Source organism: Pelophylax lessonae, assembly GCF_965119305.1.
Source record: "Pelophylax lessonae genome assembly, chromosome: 12".
Lineage (NCBI taxonomy): Eukaryota > Metazoa > Chordata > Amphibia > Anura > Ranidae > Pelophylax > Pelophylax lessonae.
The window spans coordinates 2,900,149-2,920,308 of record NC_138779.1 but is presented as its reverse complement, the minus strand read 5'-3'; the positions used below and the strand labels follow the sequence as shown (position 1 = coordinate 2,920,308).

The following is a 20,160-nucleotide window of genomic DNA, read 5'->3' as shown; positions in this document are numbered from 1 at the left end:
ATCGCATGTGATTTGCAGAGCAGCGCGCTCCGAATAACATGCAATGTCTGACATCACATACATGTGTGAACTGGCACTAAAGGTCCGGGGGGCGTGAAAGAGCCATGTGATGAGAGGCTGCAGTCCCACATAGAACATCATAATAACACACGGAAGGGTATAAGACGGGAAGTATAGGGAGTATAGAGCTCAGTGATCCGCACAATTCTGTGATATGGAAATAACTTTATTTCTGATAACAAATGAAGAACAAATAACAGAAAGAAATAATCATCTGAGGAAGAGAGAAAAATAACAAATTATATACATATTTCTATCCTTGGTGGGAGCGGATGTTGGGCGGATGTTGGGAGGGAGCGGATGTTGGGCGGATGTTGGGAGGGAGCGAATGTTGGGAGGGAGCGGATGTTGGGCGGATGTTGGGAGGGAGCGGATGTTGGGAGGGAGCGAATGTTGGGAGGGAGCGGATGTTGGGCGGATGTTGGGAGGGAGCGGATGTTGGGCAGATGTTGGGAGGGAGCGGATGTTGGGAGGGGCGGATGTTGGGAGGGAGCGGATGTTGGGCAGATGTTGGGAGGGAGCGAATGTTGGGAGGGGCGGATGTTGGGCGGATGTTGGGAGGGAGCGGATGTTGGGCGGATGTTGGGCGGATGTTGGGAGGGAGCATATGTTGGGCGGATATTGGGAGGGAGCGAATATTGGGAGGGAGCGGATGTTGGGAGGGGCGGATGTTGGGCGGATGTTGGGAGGGAGCGAATGTTGGGAGGGAGCGGATGTTGGGTGCATGTTGGGAGGGAGCGGATGTTGGGCGGATGTTGGGTGGGGCGGATGTTGGGTGCATGTTGGGAGGGAGCGGATGTTGGGCGGATGTTGGGTGGGGCGGATGTTGGGAGGGAACGATGTTGGGAGGGGCGGATGTTGGGCGGATGTTGGGAGGCAGCGGATGTTGGGAGGGAGCGGATGTTGGGAGGAGCGGATGTTGGGCGGATGTTGGGAGGGAGCGGATGTTGGGAGGGAGCAGATGTTGGGAGGGGCGGATGTTGGGAGTGAGCGGATGTTGGGAGGGGCGGATGTTGGGAGTGAGCGGATGTTGGGCAGATGTTGGGAGGGAGCGGATGTTGGGCGGATGTTGGGAGGGAGCGGATGTTGGGAGGAAGTGAATGTTGGGAGGGAGCGGATGTTGGGAGGAAGTGAATGTTGGGAGGGAGCGGATGTTGGGCGGATGTTGGGAGGGAGCGGATGTTGGGAGGGAGCGAATGTTGGGAGGGAGCGGATGTTGGGAGGGAGCGAATGTTGGGAGGGAGCGGATGTTGGGTGCATGTTGGGAAGGGCAGATGTTGGGAGGGAGCGGATGTGGGGCGGATGTTGGGAGGGGCGGATGTTGGGAGGGAGCGAATGTTGGGAGGGAGCGGATGTTGGGTGCATGTTGGGAAGGGCAGATGTTGGGAGGGAGCGGATGTTGGGCGGATGTTGAAAGGGACAGATGTTGGGCAGATGTTGGGAGGGGCGGATGTTGGGAGTGAGCGGATGTTGGGAGGGGCGGATGTTGGGAGTGAGCGGATGTTGGGCAGATGTTGGGAGGGAATCGGATGTTGGGCAGATGTTGGGAGGGAGCGGATGTTGGGCGGATGTTGGGAGGGAGCGGATGTTGGGAGGAAGTGAATGTTGGGAGGCAGCGGATGTTGGGAGGAAGTGAATGTTGGGAGGGAGCAGATGTTGGGCGGATGTTGGGAGGGAGCGGATGTTGGGAGGGAGCGAATGTTGGGAGGGAGCGGATGTTGGGCGGATGTTGGGAGGGGCGGATGTTGGGAGGGAGCGAATGTTGGGAGGGAGCGGATGTTGGGTGCATGTTGGGAAGGGCAGATGTTGGGAGGGAGCGGATGTTGGGTGCATGTTGGGAAGGGCAGATGTTGGGAGGGAGCGTATGTTGGGAGGGAGCGGATGTTGGGCGGATGTTGGGAGGGAGCGTATGTTGGGAGGGGCGGATGTTGGGCGGATGTTGGGAGGGAGCGGATGTTGGGAGGGAGCGGATGTGGGGCGGATGTTGGGAGGGGCGGATGTTGGGAGGGAGCGAATGTTGGGAGGGAGCGGATGTTGGGTGCATGTTGGGAAGGGCAGATGTTGGGAGGGGCGGATGTTGGGAGGGAGCGTATGTTGGGAGGGAGGGATGTTGGGCGGATGTTGGGAGGGAGCGGATGTTGGGAGGGGCGGATGTTGGGCGGATGTTGGGAGGGAGCGGATGTTGGGTGCATGTTGGGAGGGAGCGGATGTTGGGCGGATGTTGGGAGGGGCGGATGTTGGGAGGGAGCGAATGTTGGGAGGGAGCGGATGTTGGGCGGATGTTGGGAGGGAGCGGATGTTGGGAGGAAGTGAATGTTGGGAGGGAGCGGATGTTGGGCGGATGTTGGGAGGGAGCGGATGTTGGGAGGGAGCGAATGTTGGGAGGGAGCAGATGTGGGGCGGATGTTGGGAGGGAGCGAATGTTGGGAGGGAGCGGATGTTGGGTGCATGTTGGGAAGGGCAGATGTTGGGAGGGAGCGGATGTTGGGCGGATGTTGAAAGGGACAGATGTTGGGCAGATGTTGGGAGGGAGCGGATGTTGGGTGGATGTTGGGTGAATGTTGGGTGGATGTTGGGAGAGGCGGATTTTGGGCGGATATCGGATTCATAGATTGATATTTACTATGAAGAATGGAATGTAGAGCCGCTGTACATCCCCAGAGAGGAAGATAATAAAAGTCTCTTCCATGTATCTAATATTCTTCTTATATACACTCCCACCTTCTCCTCCTATATATTACATTATAACATCTAACCAATCACATTGCATATAAATGTGCTGTAATAAAACTATTCAAAGTCCGCCTTGAGGCTCCTTCATACTCGCATTTGTGGGTCAAAAAAAAAAAAAACTTGCAGTTGAGCCACACATTTACTGCCCCCCAACCTCTACTACATTTAGCTGCAAAGGTAGCAGGCAGAGGTGTACACATGGCAGGGATGATACCCCCCCCCCCCCCCCTGTCACTTTCACAGGGTATAAAAGCTGTGAACAAGAAGCTGTTTTTTAAGGTCCCCATCAGAGTCCCCCCCGTCTTACATGAGTGTCCCTATCAGTCTCCCCCCCCCCCCGTCTTACATCACTGTTCCCATCTGAGCCCCCCCACCCCTTACATCAGTGTCCCTATCAGAGTCCCCCCTTATTGTTGGAGGTGGGGGGGGGGTTAGCAGGGACTGTGCACATCAGCTGTGGACCAGATACAATCTTGTATTGGATTTCATGTGTTTGGAGACTCCGGGTTTACACCAATAAGTACACTCACCGGACACTTTATTAGGTACACCTGTTTAGTTGCTTGGTAACACAAATTGCTACTCAGCCAATCACATGGCAGCAACTCAATGGGTTTAGACATCTAGACGTGGTGAAGACGACTTGCTGAAGTTCAAACTTAGCGTTAGAATGTCGAAGAAAGGGGATTGGAGTGACTTTGACCATGGCATGGATGTTGGTGGCAGACGGGCCGGTCTGAGTATTTCTGGGATCTCTCGGGATTACAGAGAATGGTGGGGAAAAGAGAAAATATCCAGTGAGCAGCAGTTGTGTGGAGGAAAATGCCATGTTGAGGTCAGAGGAGAATGGGCAGACTGGTTCCAGATGATAGAAAGGTAACAGTACCTCAAATAACCACTCATTACATCCAAGGTATGCAGAATACCATCTCTGAACCCACAACACATCCAGCCTTGAAGCAGATGGGCTACATCAGCAGAAGACCACACCGGGTGCCACTCCTGTCAGCTAATGCCCCATACACACGTGCAGATTATCTGCAGACTTACCAAAACCATATAATATGAGGTCAAACCTAAACACTTTCAATTTGTATGCAATCCAGCAGGCCCTTCACTACATAGAAAAGGTAAATCTGCAGATAATCTGCACGTGTGTATGGGGCATAAGAACAGGAAACTGAGGATACAATTGGCACAGATCACCAACATTGGAGAATAGAAGATTGGAAAAACGTTGCCTGGTCTGAGGAGTCTGGATTTCAGCTGCAACATTCAGATGGGGGAGGGTCAGAATTTGGTGCATGGATCCATCCTGCCTTGTATTACCGGTTCAGGCTGGTGATGGTGTAATGGTGTGGAGGGGGGGGGGGGGTAACAGTTCAGGCTGCTGGTGGTGGTGTAATGGTGTGTGGGGGGGTAACAGTTCAGGCTGGTGGTGGTGGTGTAATGGTGTGGGGGGGGGGTAACAGTTCAGGCTGGTGGTGGTGGTGTAATGTTGTGGGGGAGGAAGGGGGGGTAATGGTTCAGGCTGGTGGTGAAATGGTGTGTCACAAAGCTCCAATCATCTCACCACTGGTTTCTTCACCATGACAATGAGGTCACCGTCCTCCAATGGCCTCCACACTCACCACATCTCATCCAATAGAGCACCTTTGGGATGTGGTGGAACGGGAGATCGGCATCATGGATGTGCAGCCGACAAATCTGCAGCAACTGTGTGATGCCTTCATGTCTCTATGGAGGAAAATCTCTGAGGAAAGTTTCCCGCACCTTGTTGTATCTATTCCACCAAGAATGAAGGCAAAAGGGAGTCCAACCGGCGACTAGGAAGGTGCACCTAATAAAGTGGGCGCTGAGTGTATATTGGGGGTTTTCATGTTATTGCCCCCCCCCCCCCCCCGGGCAGTAAGGACATTATCATGGTGAAATAAACTTCCAATCAGAATGTTTTACAAGCATCGGACATTGGAGAAAGGCGTCTGCGCTGCGCAACGCAAGTAAAATATTATCTGACTGGGTTGCTAAGGCAACAAAACCCTTTCCTCCGATCCTCCGATTTTTCTTTTATATCCATTCTGATTGTTCTGATAAATTGAATCATTTTCTCATCCTTCATAGGAGAGCCCATAAAACATTTCCCCGTGTCTTCCCATAGAGGGCGCCGTTCTCATCTTCATGAAGCCTGGTTTCCATTGGCCGGATTCCTGTTACCCTTTCTTGCACTTGTGTACATAGTAACCTGTGACATAACCAATGATGAATATAATCCAGAACAAGGCCAGTCCTGCCAGGACTTTCATGAAGATTCCAATCCTCCCGGTGCACAGAACGTTGTAGACTCTGGGGGGAGAAAATGAGACGTTACTTGGGGGGTTATCATCATTGAGAGGGGAGCACCCAGTACACCCCTCCCCCCTACTACCCCACTACACATACAGCCAGTGCCCAGGGCAGGTTCCCCCCCCGCCCCCCTGCACATACAGCCAGTGCCCAGGGCAGATGCCCCCCCACCCCCTGTACATACAGCCAGTGCCCAGGGCAGGTGCCCCCCCACCAACCCCCTGCGCATACAGCCAGTGCCCAGGGCAGGTTCCCCCCACCAACCCCCTGTACATACAGCCAGTGCCCAGGGCAGATGCCCCCCCCAACCCCCTGCACATACAGCCAGTGCCCAGGGCAGGTTCCCCCCCACCCCCCTGCACATACAGCCAGTGCCCAGGGCAGGTTCCCCCCCCGCCCCCCTGCACATACAGCCAGTGCCCAGGGCAGATGCCCCCCCACCCCCTGTACATACAGCCAGTGCCCAGGGCAGGTTCCCCCCACCAACCCCCTGCGCATACAGCCAGTGCCCAGGGCAGGTTCCCCCCCACCCCCCTGCACATACAGCCAGTGCCAAGGGCAGGTGCCTCCCACCCCCCTGCACATACAGCCAGTGCCAAGCGCAGGTGCCCCCCCACCAACCCCCTGCGCATACAGCCAGTGCCCAGGGCAGGTGCCCCCCACCCCCCTGCACATACAGCCAGTGCCAAGGGAAGGTGCCCCCCCACCACCCCTGCACATGCAGTCAGTGCCCAGGGCAGGTGCCCCCCCACCACCCCCTGCTCATATAGCCAGTGCCCAGGGCAGGTGCCCCCCACCCCCTGCACATACAGTCAGTGCCCAGGGCAGGTGCCCCCCCCACCCCCTGTACATACAGCCAGTGCCCAGGGCAGGTTCCCCCCACCAACCCCCTGCACATATAGCCAGTGCCCAGGGCAGGTGCCCCCCTCCCACCCATTGTCCCGGCTCTGAATGTTTGTATGTGGCAGAGTGATGCCGAGGACTTTTTCTTATAAAAGGAATTCCATCTACAGAGCATCCGGAAAATATTCACAGAGCTTCACTTCTTCCACATTTTATGTTACAGCCTTATTCCAACATGGATTAAAGTCATTATTTTCCTCAAAATTCTACAAACCCCTCCCCCATAATGACAACGTGAGAGAAGTTTGTTTGAAATCTTTGCAAATTTATAAAAAATAAAAAAGGAAAAAAAATCCCATGTACATAAGTATTCACACCCTTTTCCATGTACATAAGTATTCACACCCTTTTCCATGACACTCAGAATTGAGCTCAGGTGCCTCCTGTTTCCACTGATCATCCTTGAGATGTTTCTACAACTTGATTGGAGTCCACCTGTGGTAAATTCAGTTGATTGGACATGATTTGGAAAGGCACACACCTGTCTATATAAGGTCTCACAGGTAACAGTGCATGTCAGAGCACAAACCAAGCCATGAGGTCCAAGGAATTGTCTGTAGACCTCGGAGACAGGATTGTATGGAGGCACAGATCGGGGGAAGGGTACAGAAACATTTCTGCAGCATTGAAGGTCCCAATGAGCACAGTGGCCTCCATCATCTGTAAATGGAAGAAGTTTGGACCCACCAGGACTCTTCCTAGAGCGGCCGCCCGGCCAAACTGAGTGATCGGGGGAGGGGGGGCTTAGTCAGGGAGGTGACCAAGAACCCGATGGTCACTCTGACAGAGCTCCAGCGTTTCTCTATGGAGAGAGGAGAACCTTCCAGGAGAACAACCATCTCTGCAGTCCTCCACTAATCAGGCCTGTATGGGTGTGGCCAGACAGAAGCCCCTCCTCAGTAAAAGTCACATGACAGCCCGCCTGGAGTTTCCCAAAAGGCACCTGAAGGACTCTCAGACCATGAGAAACAAAATTCTCTGCTCTGATGGAACAAAGATTGAACTCTTTGGCCTGAATGGAAAGCGTCATGTCTGGAGGAAACCAGGCACCGCCCATCACCTGGCCAATACCATCCCTACTGTGAAGCATGGTGGTGGCAGCATCATGGTGTGGGGATGTTTTTCAGTGGCAGGAACTGGGAGACTAGTCAGGATGGAGGGAAAGATGAATGCAGCAATGTACAGAGACATCCTTGATGAAAACCTTCTCCAGAGCGCTCTGGACCTCAGACTGGGGTGAAGGTTCATCTTCCAACAGGACAACGACCCTAAGCACACAGCCAAGATAACAAAGGAGTGACTACGGGACAACTCTGTGAATGTCCTTGAGTGGCCCAGCCAGAGCCCAGACTTGAACCCGATTGAACATCTCTGGAGAGATCTGAAAATGGCTGTGCACCGACCCTCCCCCATCCAACCTGATGGACCTTGAGAGGTCCTGCAAAGAAGAATGGGAGAAACTTCCCAAAAATAGGAGTGCCAAGCTTGTAGCATCATACTCAGAAATACTGGAGGCTGGAATTGGTGCCAAAGGAGCTTCACCAAAGTATTGAGCAAAGGGTGTGAATACTTATGTACATGGCAAAGGGTGTGAATACTTATGTACATGGGAGTTTTTTTTTCCTTTTTTATTTGTAATAAATTTGCAAAGATTTCATACAAACTTCTCTCACGTTGTCATTATGGGGGAGGGGTTTGTAGAATTTTGAGGAGAATAATGAATGTAATCCATGTTGGAATAAGGCTGTAACATAACAAAATGTGGAAGAAGTGAAGCTCTGTGAATATTTTCCGGATTCTCTGTAGGTAGAATTTATTAATTATTATTAATTTAGTCCTCGGCATCACTCTGCCACATACCCACATTCGGGGCCGGGACAATAGTGGGGGGGCTGCCCTGGGCGCTGGCTGTATGTGCAGTGGGGTGGTGGGGGGAGGGGGTGGGGCATACTGGGTGCTCCCCTCTTACTGATGACAGTGACTCCAGTTCTATGTGACTTGCTGCAGCTTCTAATGCACATTGTGAGAAGCTCACAGTGTGCGGTGAAATCAGAGGAAGCCGTTTCAGTCCAGGAAAGGAGCCGCTACACCTGTGCAAGACTGAAGGGGGAGGGGGATTTATTGATGTATTAATGAATACAGAGCTGCATTAATTTGTGACTCAGCATGGAAGCCAGGCACACTAGATTTTCAGAAGCGTGTTAGCAATGGCATCTTATGTATTTTCCTCCTTTACACCACATGTGTCATTATAGTAAAGTTTCCAGGAGAAATTACAAAGTACAAAAGAAGACTCTCTGACTGCATGCTGTGACTGACCTCTCTTTCTGAAAATGCTCCATGCCTGGCTGTCACACTGATCTTTAGCTTAGATGGTTCATGAGATCATTAATCGTGAACTCAGTCTGCCTTTGTCAGGTACAGGATTGCTCCAGGTGAAGGGTCTAGACACAGCCAGGCAGATAGCATTTTTAGATGAGGATCAGCAATGGCGGTGACTACACCAAATCTGGCTCCCATTACCTCTTCCAAGCCGGGGTCTCGGGGTTCGATGTGTTGACACTGACTTCATCCTGACTTTGTTCGGTCCATCGGCTATAATGAACTGCCGGGGTTTCCTGAGACTCCATCTCCGCACTGAGCCAAGCTGGCGGGGGGAGACAAAACAAATCCAATGAGACTACACAGATCCAATGAGACAACACAGATCCAATGAGACAACACAGATCCAATGAGACTACACAGATCCAATGAGACTACACAGATCCAACAAGACTACACAGATCCAACGAGACAACACAGATCCAATGAGACAGCACAGATCCAATGAGACAACACAGATCCAATGAGACAACACAGATCCAACGAGACAACACAGATCCAATGAGACAACACAGATCCAATGAGACTACACAGATCCAATGAGACAGCACAGATCCAATGAGACAACACAGATCCAATGAGACAGCACAGATCCAATGACACAACACAGATCCAATGAGACTACACAGATCCAATGAGACTACACAGATCCAATGAGTCAACACAGATCCAATGAGACTCCACAGATCCAACATAACTACACAGATCCAACGAGACAACACAGATCCAATGAGACAACACAGATCCAATGAGACAACACAGATCCAATGAGACTACACAGATCCAACAAGACTACACAGATCCAACGAGACAACACAGATCCAATGAGACAACACAGATCCAATGAGACTACACAGATCCAATGAGACAACACAGATCCAATGAGACTACACAGATCCAATGAGACTACACAGATCCAATGACACAACACAGATCCAACAAGACTACACAGATCCAACGAGACAACACAGATCCAACGAGACAACACAGATCCAACGAGACTACACAGATCAAACGAGACTACACAGATCCAACGAGACTACACAGATCCAATGAGACTACACAGATCCAACAAGACTACTCAGATCCAACGAGACAACACAGATCCAACGAGACTACACAGATCCAACGAGACAACACAGATCCAACGAGACAACACAGATGCAATGACACAACACAGATCCAATGAGACAGCACAGATCCAATGAGACAGCACAGATCCAATGAGACAGCACAGATCCAATGAGACTACACAGATCCAATGACACAACACAGATCCAATGAGACAACACAGATCCAATGAGACTACACAGATCCAATGAGACAACACAGATCCAACGAGACAACACAGATCCAACGAGACTACACAGATCCAATGAGACTACACAGATCCAACGAGACTACACAGATCCAATGAGACTACACAGATCCAACAAGACTACTCAGATCCAACGAGACAACACAGATCCAACGAGACTACACAGATCCAATGAGACAACACAGATGCAATGACACAACACAGATCCAACGAGACAACACAGATCCAATGAGACAACACAGATCCAATGAGACAGCACAGATCCAATGAGACTACACAGATCTAACGAGACAGCACAGATCCAATGATATAACACAGATCCAATGAGACAACACAGATCCAATGACATAACACAGATCCAACGAGACAACACAGATCCAATAAATAGTGGTATAGCAACTTGAAGACTGTCTTTTCTGGCAATTTTTGTTTACATGTAACAATCTGTATTTTTTGCTGGTAAAATTCTTAGAACCCCCAGATTGGAGGAGAATTTGGGGATGAGGATTGGATGTTATATTTTTACTATAGAAAGGCTTTAAGACTTTCCCGGAAGCTGCAACACAGGAGCACAGAGGACATGCCAACCCCTCCCCCCCCCCCCCCCCCCCCCGCTGGAGCATTCAGCCTTCAATTGAGTCGCTTTATTTAAGTTTTTTTTTTTTTTTTGGAGAAACGTTTTAGAAAATGATTTATTTTTAGAATAAAGTGGAGTCTGTCACTGGTGGGGTGTTTGTTTGTCAACAAAGTCATGTGATCGTTGTTTCAGTGCTGATTGGATGACTGTTACATTGTGATCACATGGATTTGTAGGATAACAAAGGGTAAAGTTATCAACAAAGTCATGTGATCACTGCGCCGGTGTTCCGTGAGAATTACCTACCTGTGAGAAAAACCTACCCCCGTCACTTCCGGTTCCGCTACGGAGGGTATGGATTTCTCACGGTAGTTAAACTTGTGGCGGGTACATTAAAACACTTCGGGTGCAACATAAATCATGTCCTCTCCTATCGCTGTAACATCCCTCATCTCCGGTAATAAATATAAAAGCGGATCACGGAGCCGCGATCGCTGTCATTTACCTCTCATACACCCGCCGCCGCTTTTATATTTATTACCGGAGATGAGGGAAGTTACAGCGATAGGAGAGGACATGATTTATGTTGCACCCGAAGTGTTTTAATATACCCGCCGCAAGTATAACATTAGACACAGTCCCGTGATTATTTCATGCCCACCGAGCATGCGCACTTCTCAAATTCTTTCTTCTTCAATCACGTATCCGGGGCTCTGAGCATGCGCACTACTGCGCTGCTCAGCTGTTTCAGACCGGAAGTGACGACGGTATGGTTTCTTCACGGGGTATGGTTTTTTAACGTTACACCGGTGTTCCGTGAGAATTACCTACCCGTGAGAAAAACCTACCCCTCGTCACTTCCGGTTGCACGGCACTGTATGTAATGCGGCGGTTACATTAAAACAGCTGTGCTGCAATACGAGTCATCTCCACTCCTATCCCTGTCACTTCCCTGACCTCGGATAGTAAATATTAAAGTGGCGGTGGCTGTATGAGAACATAAATCACGGAGCCGAGACCCGCTTTTATATTTACTAACCCAGATCAGGGGAGTGACAGGGACAGGAGCGGAGATGACTCATATTGTAGCACAGCTGTTTTAATGTAAGCGTGGCGTGGGTAGGTTTTTTTCACGGACACCGTAATAATTTCCTACTAGTGAGCATGCGCACTAGTCAGGTCCTCAGCTCTTTCATTAGGTATCCGGGGATGTGAGCATGCGCACTGCTGCACTGCTCAGCTGTTCCTGGCCGGAAGTGACGAGGGTAGGTTTTTCTCACGGGATAGGTAATTCTCACGTTACACCGGCATTGACTGTCTTTATAGAAAACAAAGCCGTGTGATTTCTTCTGCAATCTCACTTTACCGGTCCATCTGGTGAGATTTGAGAATCGGTTCAACAACATTTTTAATAAGCAAAATGAGAATGAAATCAACTTCACGCCGCTCATCCCTAAGTGTTAGAGGAGATTATTTATAAACTACAGGTATGGGGGGGGGGAGGTGATATACAGGAGTATCTAAAAAAAATTGAATATCATCAAAAATTTATTTCAGTAATTGAATTCAGAAAAGTAACCTCCTATATTTTCTATAGAGAGAGATTTCCAGCATTTATTTCTCCTAATTTTGATGATTATGGCTTCCAGCGAGTGACACCCCAAAATTCACCATCTCAGAAAATTAGAATATTACATAAAACCAATAAATAAAAGGATTTGGAGAAATGTTGTCTTAGTGAGAAGTCTGTCCATGTACAGTATAGGGGGAGAAGTCTGTCCATGTACAGTATAGGATGAGAAGTCTGTCCATGTACAGTATAGGAGGAGAAGTCTGTCCATGTACAGTATAGGGGAAGAAGTCTGTCCATGTACAGTATAGGATGAGAAGTCTGTCCATGTACAGTATAGGAGGAGAAGTCTGTCCATGTACAGTATAGGATGAGAAGTCTGTCCATGTACAGTATAGGGGGAGAAGTCTGTCCATGTACAGTATAGGAGGAGAAGTCTGTCCATGTACAGTATAGGAGGAGAAGTCTGTCCATGTACAGTATAGGATGAGAAGTCTGTCCATGTACAGTATAGGATGAGAAGTCTGTCCATGTACAGTATAGGGGGAGAAGTCTGTCCATGTACAGTATAGGGGGAGAAGTCTGTCCATGTACAGTATAGGATGAGAAGTCTGTCCATGTACAGTATAGGAGGAGAAGTCTGTCCATGTACAGTATAGGGGGAGAAGTCTGTCCATGTACAGTATAGGATGAGAAGTCTGTCCATGTACAGTATAGGATGAGAAGTCTGTCCATGTACAGTATAGGGGGAGAAGTCTGTCCATGTACAGTATAGGAGAAGTCTGTCCATGTACAGTATAGGATGGGAAGTCTGTCCATGTACAGTATAGGATGAGAAGTCTGTCCATGTACAGTATAGGATGAGAAGTCTGTCCATGTACAGTATAGGGGGAGAAGTCTGTCCATGTACAGTATAGGGGGAGAAGTCTGTCCATGTACAGTATAGGGGGAGAAGTCTGTCCATGTACAGTATAGGAGGAGAAGTCTGTCCATGTACAGTATAGGAGGAGAAGTCTGTCCATGTACAGTATAGGAGAAGTCTGTCCATGTACAGTATAGGATGGGAAGTCTGTCCATGTACAGTATAGGAGGAGAAGTCTGTCCATGTACAGTATAGGAGAAGTCTGTCCATGTACAGTATAGGAGGAGAAGTCTGTCCATGTACAGTATAGGAGAAGTCTGTCCATGTACAGTATAGGAGAAGTCTGTCCATGTACAGTATAGGAGGAGAAGTCTGTCCATGTACAGTATAGGAGGAGAAGTCTGTCCATGTACAGTATAGGATGAGAAGTCTGTCCATGTACAGTATAGGAGGAGAAGTCTGTCCATGTACAGTATAGGAGAAGTCTGTCCATGTACAGTATAGGAGAAGTCTGTCCATGTACAGTATAGGGGGAGAAGTCTGTCCATGTACAGTATAGGGGGAGAAGTCTGTCCATGTACAGTATAGGAGAAGTCTGTCCATGTACAGTATAGGAGAAGTCTGTCCATGTACAGTATAGGAGGAGAAGTCTGTCCATGTACAGTATAGGAGGAGAAGTCTGTCCATGTACAGTATAGGAGGAGAAGTCTGTCCATGTACAGTATAGGGGGAGAAGTCTGTCCATGTACAGTATAGGATGAGAAGTCTGTCCATGTACAGTATAGGAGAAGTCTGTCCATGTACAGTATAGGGGGAGAAGTCTGTCCATGTACAGTATAGGATGAGAAGTCTGTCCATGTACAGTATAGGAGGAGAAGTCTGTCCATGTACAGTATAGGATGAGAAGTCTGTCCATGTACAGTATAGGATGAGAAGTCTGTCCATGTACAGTATAGGAGGAGAAGTCTGTCCATGTACAGTATAGGGGGAGAAGTCTGTCCATGTACAGTATAGGATGAGAAGTCTGTCCATGTACAGTATAGGGGGAGAAGTCTGTCCATGTACAGTATAGGAGAAGTCTGTCCATGTACAGTATAGGAGAAGTCTGTCCATGTACAGTATAGGATGGGAAGTCTGTCCATGTACAGTATAGGATGAGAAGTCTGTCCATGTACAGTATAGGAGAAGTCTGTCCATGTACAGTATAGGAGAAGTCTGTCCATGTACAGTATAGGGGGAGAAGTCTGTCCATGTACAGTATAGGGGGAGAAGTCTGTCCATGTACAGTATAGGATGAGAAGTCTGTCCATGTACAGTATAGGGGGAGAAGTCTGTCCATGTACAGTATAGGGGGAGAAGTCTGTCCATGTACAGTATAGGGGGAGAAGTCTGTTCATGTACAGTATAGGAGGAGAAGTCTGTCCATGTACAGTATAGGAGGAGAAGTCTGTCCATGTACAGTATAGGATGGGAAGTCTGTCCATGTACAGTATAGGATGGGAAGTCTGTCCATGTACAGTATAGGGGGAGAAGTCTGTTCATGTACAGTATAGGATGGGAAGTCTGTCCATGTACAGTATAGGGGGAGAAGTCTGTTCATGTACAGTATAGGAGGAGAAGTCTGTCCATGTACAGTATAGGAGGAGAAGTCTGTCCATGTACAGTATAGGATGGGAAGTCTGTCCATGTACAGTATAGGGGGAGAAGTCTGTTCATGTACAGTATAGGAGGAGAAGTCTGTCCATGTACAGTATAGGAGGAGAAGTCTGTCCATGTACAGTATAGGAGGAGAAGTCTGTCCATGTACAGTATAGGAGAAGTCTGTCCATGTACAGTATAGGAGGAGAAGTCTGTCCATGTACAGTATAGGAGAAGTCTGTCCATGTACAGTATAGGAGAAGTCTGTCCATGTACAGTATAGGAGAAGTCTGTCCATGTACAGTATAGGAGGAGAAGTCTGTCCATGTACAGTATAGGAGGAGAAGTCTGTCCATGTACAGTATAGGAGGAGAAGTCTGTCCATGTACAGTATAGGAGGAGAAGTCTGTCCATGTACAGTATAGGATGAGAAGTCTGTCCATGTACAGTATAGGAGGAGAAGTCTGTCCATGTACAGTATAGGAGAAGTCTGTCCATGTACAGTATAGGAGAAGTCTGTCCATGTACAGTATAGGGGGAGAAGTCTGTCCATGTACAGTATAGGGGGAGAAGTCTGTCCATGTACAGTATAGGAGGAGAAGTCTGTCCATGTACAGTATAGGAGGAGAAGTCTGTCCATGTACAGTATAGGAGGAGAAGTCTGTCCATGTACAGTATAGGGGGAGAAGTCTGTCCATGTACAGTATAGGGGGAGAAGTCTGTCCATGTACAGTATAGGGGGAGAAGTCTGTCCATGTACAGTATAGGAGAAGTCTGTCCATGTACAGTATAGGAGGAGAAGTCTGTCCATGTACAGTATAGGGGGAGAAGTCTGTCCATGTACAGTATAGGGGGAGAAGTCTGTCCATGTACAGTATAGGATGGGAAGTCTGTCCATGTACAGTATAGGAGGAGAAGTCTGTCCATGTACAGTATAGGAGGAGAAGTCTGTCCATGTACAGTATAGGAGAAGTCTGTCCATGTACAGTATAGGATGAGAAGTCTGTCCATGTACAGTATAGGATGAGAAGTCTGTCCATGTACAGTATAGGATGAGAAGTCTGTCCATGTACAGTATAGGATGCACTCAGTACTTGGTCGGGGCTCCTTTTGCATGAATTACTGCATCAATGCGGCGTGGTATGGAGGCGTGGCATGGAGGCGTGGGATGGAGGTGTGGCATGGAGGCGATCAGCCTGTGGCACTGCTGAGGTGTTATGGAAGCCCAGGTTGCTTTGATAGCGGCCTTCAGCTCCTCTGCATTGTTGGGTCTGGTGTCTCTCATCTTCCTCTTGACAATCCCCCACAGATTCTCTATGGGGTTTAGGTCAGGCCAGTTTGCTGGCCAATCCAACACAGTGATCCCATGATCATGTGACCAGGTATTGGTAGATTGGGCAGTGTGGGCGGTGCCAAGTCCTGCTGGAAAATTAAATCCGCATCTCCATAAAGCTGGTCAGCAGAGGGAAGCATGAAGAGCTCTAGAATTTCCTGCTAGAGGGCTGCACTGACTTTGGACTTGATAAAACACAGTGGGTCGACACGGCTCCCGAAATCATTCCTGACTGTGGGAAATTTTGCATTTCATTTGGAAATCAATGTCCCAGAGTCTGGAGGAGGAGTGGAGAGGCACAGGAACCAAGTTGCATGAGCTCCAGTGTAAAGTTCCCACAGTCATTCACCCTAACCAGTGCCCATCAATGCAGCCTCACCAATCAGTGCAGCCTCACCAGTGCCCATCAATGCAGCCTGATCAGTGCCTATCAATGCAGCCTCACCAATGCCTATCAGTGCAGCCTCACCAGTGCCTATCAGTGCAGCCTCACCAGTGCCCATCAATGCAGCCTGATCAGTGCCTATCAATGCAGCCTCACCAATGCCTATCAGTGCAGCCTCACCAGTGCCTATCAGTGCAGCCTCACCAGTGCCCATCAATGCAGCCTGATCAGTGCCTATCAATGCAGCCTCACCAATGCCTATCAGTGCAGCCTCACCAGTGCCCATCAATGCAGCCTGATCAGTGCCCATCAATGCAGCCTCACCAATGCCCATCAGCTCAGCCTTACCTTTGCCCATCAATGCAGCCTCACCAGTGCCCATCAATGCAGCCTCACCAGTGCCCATCAATGCAGCCTGATCAGTGCCCATCAGCTCTGCCTCACCAATGCAGCCTCACCATTGCCCATCAATTCAGCCACATAAGTGCCCATCAGATCAGCTTCACCAGTGCCCATCAAGGCAGCCTTACCAGTGCCCATCAATGCAGCCTTATCAGTGCCTATCTATGTAGCCTGATCAGTGCCCATCAGCTCAGCCTTACCTGTGCCTAGCAATGCAGCCTGATCAGACAGTTCCCATCAATCAAAGTAGCCTTGCCTGTGCATGGGGAGAGGAGAGCCACTGGTTTACACAGAGGGAGGAATCTCCTGCTTACCTTGCACCGTGCGGCCATTGTCACATGGTCTTGTCTCCAGGACCGGCTCCTATGATGGAGGTCACACATCCCGGCATTGGACCAGTGTGACGTCCATCATAGGAGCTGGTCCAGAAGGTGGAGCTTCGTATGACACTCGGCCGTGCTGGGTAATCGAGAGATCCCCTCTCTGTGTAAACCGGCGGCACTCGCGGGGGGGCCCCTTTCCTTCAGAGGCAGCCCGGCGTGCACCCACCCAGGATCCGCCATGCAAAGTGGCCCCAGGGCCGGCGGCCAAAAGCCCAGAGTTCCTGGCCAACCCCAGGCCTTGGGACTCAGGGGTAATAATTGTCATTGAGTATTACGAGACCCAGGGCTTTTCAGGGGCCCAGTTGGGGCTATAGCCCAGGTCAGCCCCCCCCCCTTTTTTTTTTATTGGTCTTGTGTATTTTTCTAATTTTAGGAGATGCTGAATTTTGGGGTGTCACTCGCTGTAATCCATAATCATCAAAATTAAAGGAAAGAAATGCTTGAAATATTTCACTCTGTGTGTAACATCTATAGAAAATATAGGAGGTCACCTTTTTTGGATTGAATTACTGAAATAAATTAACCTTTTGATGATATTCTAATTTTAGGAGATATACCTGTATATTATAATTATATATAATTATTACATTACAAGGATACAACTTTGTGACCTGCAGGATGTCTCGTGGCACCGGCTAAGGTCTCCTCTTCTGGAAAAAATCCCAGCTTTATCATCTATTTACTTTTTTTTTAAAGGTATTTTTATTAATACACATAAAACACAGACAACAGTCCGATATAAATCAGAAAGTACAACCAAGAAGGAAATAATGCATATCCAAAAATCATACAGACAGAAGTACAGGGTAGTAAGGCAAGTAACATCAACCACAGTAGCGCACATATAGCAACCTCAATTGACTGCCCCCACCTCGCCTCTCCCGCACCAACCAGAGACTTCGTAGGATGATATTCAAAAAGTTTTTTTTTTTTTTTTTTTTTTTTTTTTCCCCTCCCCCCTTCCCCCCCCCCCCCTCCCAACAACTTAAAACATATAACCTTCCAAATAGTATAAGGAGAAAGTACAAACCTAACAAAACCCTTCACGGAATGCATTCCTATCACATCAGCAAGTATGCAACCCACCATAGGGAAGAAGCACCACCCCCCTCCCAGCCCCGGGCACCCAATAGGTGAGAAAAAAAACAAAACAAAAACGTCCCCAAGGCGGAGCAATAAGTTTGACAGACAGTCACACAACATCTCAGAAGTTTAGACCTCTCTGGACCCTAGAACCGAGTCCATCCAGGAGGACCATACCTTAGCAAATTTTTTCTTGGAACCCCTAGCCAGATATGTCAATTTATACATAGGAAGAGCATTGTTGACCAGTTCCACCCAGGCTGCTACCGTAGGCGGAGCGTCCTGTTTCCATCTCAGGGCAATCAATTTCTTGGCATAGAAAAAAAGTATACACAACAGAGTCCTCTGGGACTGCCGAATACCCTCCTCCCCCAGATTGCCAAGTAGGCATCTGTCCGGCGCGAGAATATTCGGCAGTGCCAATTTTTCCGCGATAAAGGTACATACCCCCTTCCAGAAGGACTGAATCAGCGGACATAACCAGACCATGTGAAAGAAGTCCCCCCTAACTTCCTGGCAGCGGAAACACAATGGGGAGGCAAGCCTTCCCATCGCAAAGAGACGGCAGGGAGTATAGTAAATTCTATGTAAATAATTCAGTTGAATAACCCTGTCCCCCGCAGCTATCAATCCATGGAACTGGGCACTGAGCAAATCATCCCAGTCCGCCAGTTCCAATTGAGGTATATCAGCCTGCCACTTTGCCCGAAGGGACCCCATCCTCCCCTCACCCTGGTCAAGAGTCAACCCATATAGTCGAGAGATGAGTTTAGTGTGGTCGGGATTCATCAGTTCCTTTTCCAACCGAGTCGGAGCCAGGTGGACCCCCCGAAGACCAAATTGGGCCGCCACTGCGTGTCGAAGTTGCTGATACAGAAACCAGCACGTCAAGGGAATCCCCAGCTCCGTCCTCAGCTCAGCAAAGGACTTAAAGGTCTGGTTCACAAACAATTGGTGGGCATATTTTAAGTCAAATCCCGCCCACCTCCTAGAGGAATCCAACTTATGTAAATCTGGCAGTCCCGGGTTAAACTATATAGGAGCATTAGGGGATCTATTGAAGGAAGAACCCCCCATTCTAGCGTTACAAATATGCACAATTTTGTAGGATAATCTAAGGATAGCGGCACCCTCCTTCGGGTAAGGACCATTCCTATATAGTGAATTAAGGAGTGCCTCATAGGAGCCCATCACCGCTGCCGACGTGGTGACCGCTGCGTTCGGCAGGTCCGGGAAGAACCACGCATGGACATGTGTCAATTGAGCAGCCAAGTAGTAAGCCTGCAGATCAGGAGCCGCCAGACCCCCAGCGTGAGCGGGGAGTTTTAGCGTGCTGAACGAGATCCGCGCCGGCTTCATACCCCATAGAAAAGAAATCAGTATGGATTCAATGCTTGCAAAGAACCGTTTGGGAAGGTACACCGGTGCCTGCCAAAAGAGATAGAGGAAGCGGGGCAGATAGATCATTTTAAATATATTGATTCTACCCATCAGGTTAAGGGGCAATTTGCTCCAGGTGACCAAGGTTTGTTTCAACCGTTGTATCAGTGGAGCAATATTGTTGTCAACGTACATGCCCACCGGTTGCTGAATGACCACACCCAGGTATCGAAATTTAGTCACTACCTGAAGGCTACGCGGAAGCACCAGGTCAGGTGCCCGATTAGGGTCGAGGGGGAACGCCACCGACTTATCCCAGTTAACCTGGAATCCCGAGAATCGCCCGAAGGATTCTATCACCTCCAGGGCAGCATCCAGGGACTCCCGGGAGTCAGCCAAATAAAGCAGCATGTCATCGGCATATAGAGATGTTTTCTCTTCCAGCTCCCCCACCCTGCAACCACGTATCCTCTCATCACGCCTGAGCAAGTTGGCCAGTGGTTCCAGGGCCAGGGCAAACAGCAGGGGGGACAATGGGCACCCCTGCCTAGTGCCACGGGACACCGGAAATTGTTCAGTAACCCTGTTGTTGACACGCAAGCGCGCCACTGGCGAGTCATAGAGTAATCGCACCCACCTGATAAACTTTGGACCAAATCCCATCCTGCCCAGCACTGCGAATAAATAGGGCCACTCCACCGAGTCAAATGCTTTATGAGCATCTAAGGATAATATCAGTCTGGTGTCCACTCCAGAGGGTGGAGCCTGTAGGTTGATGAAGAGACGACGCAGGTTTATCGCCGTAGAG

General features: G+C 49.2%; 1 protein-coding gene across 1 annotated transcript in view; it reads right to left on the bottom strand.

The window, feature by feature from the left end:
- Nucleotides 1-4,896: 4,896 nt before the first annotated feature.
- SMIM1 (small integral membrane protein 1 (Vel blood group)) overlaps nt 4,897-20,160 on the bottom strand; it is a 33,040-nt gene continuing 17,776 nt past the window's right edge. The window contains exons 2-3 of the mRNA XM_082274449.1: nt 8,563-8,686; nt 4,897-5,136 (exon numbers count right to left, since the gene is read on the bottom strand). Coding sequence (XP_082130575.1) covers nt 5,004-5,136; nt 8,563-8,669 — 240 coding nt within the window. The 5' untranslated portion in view covers nt 8,670-8,686 and the 3' untranslated portion in view covers nt 4,897-5,003. The remainder of the gene's footprint in view (nt 5,137-8,562; nt 8,687-20,160) is intronic.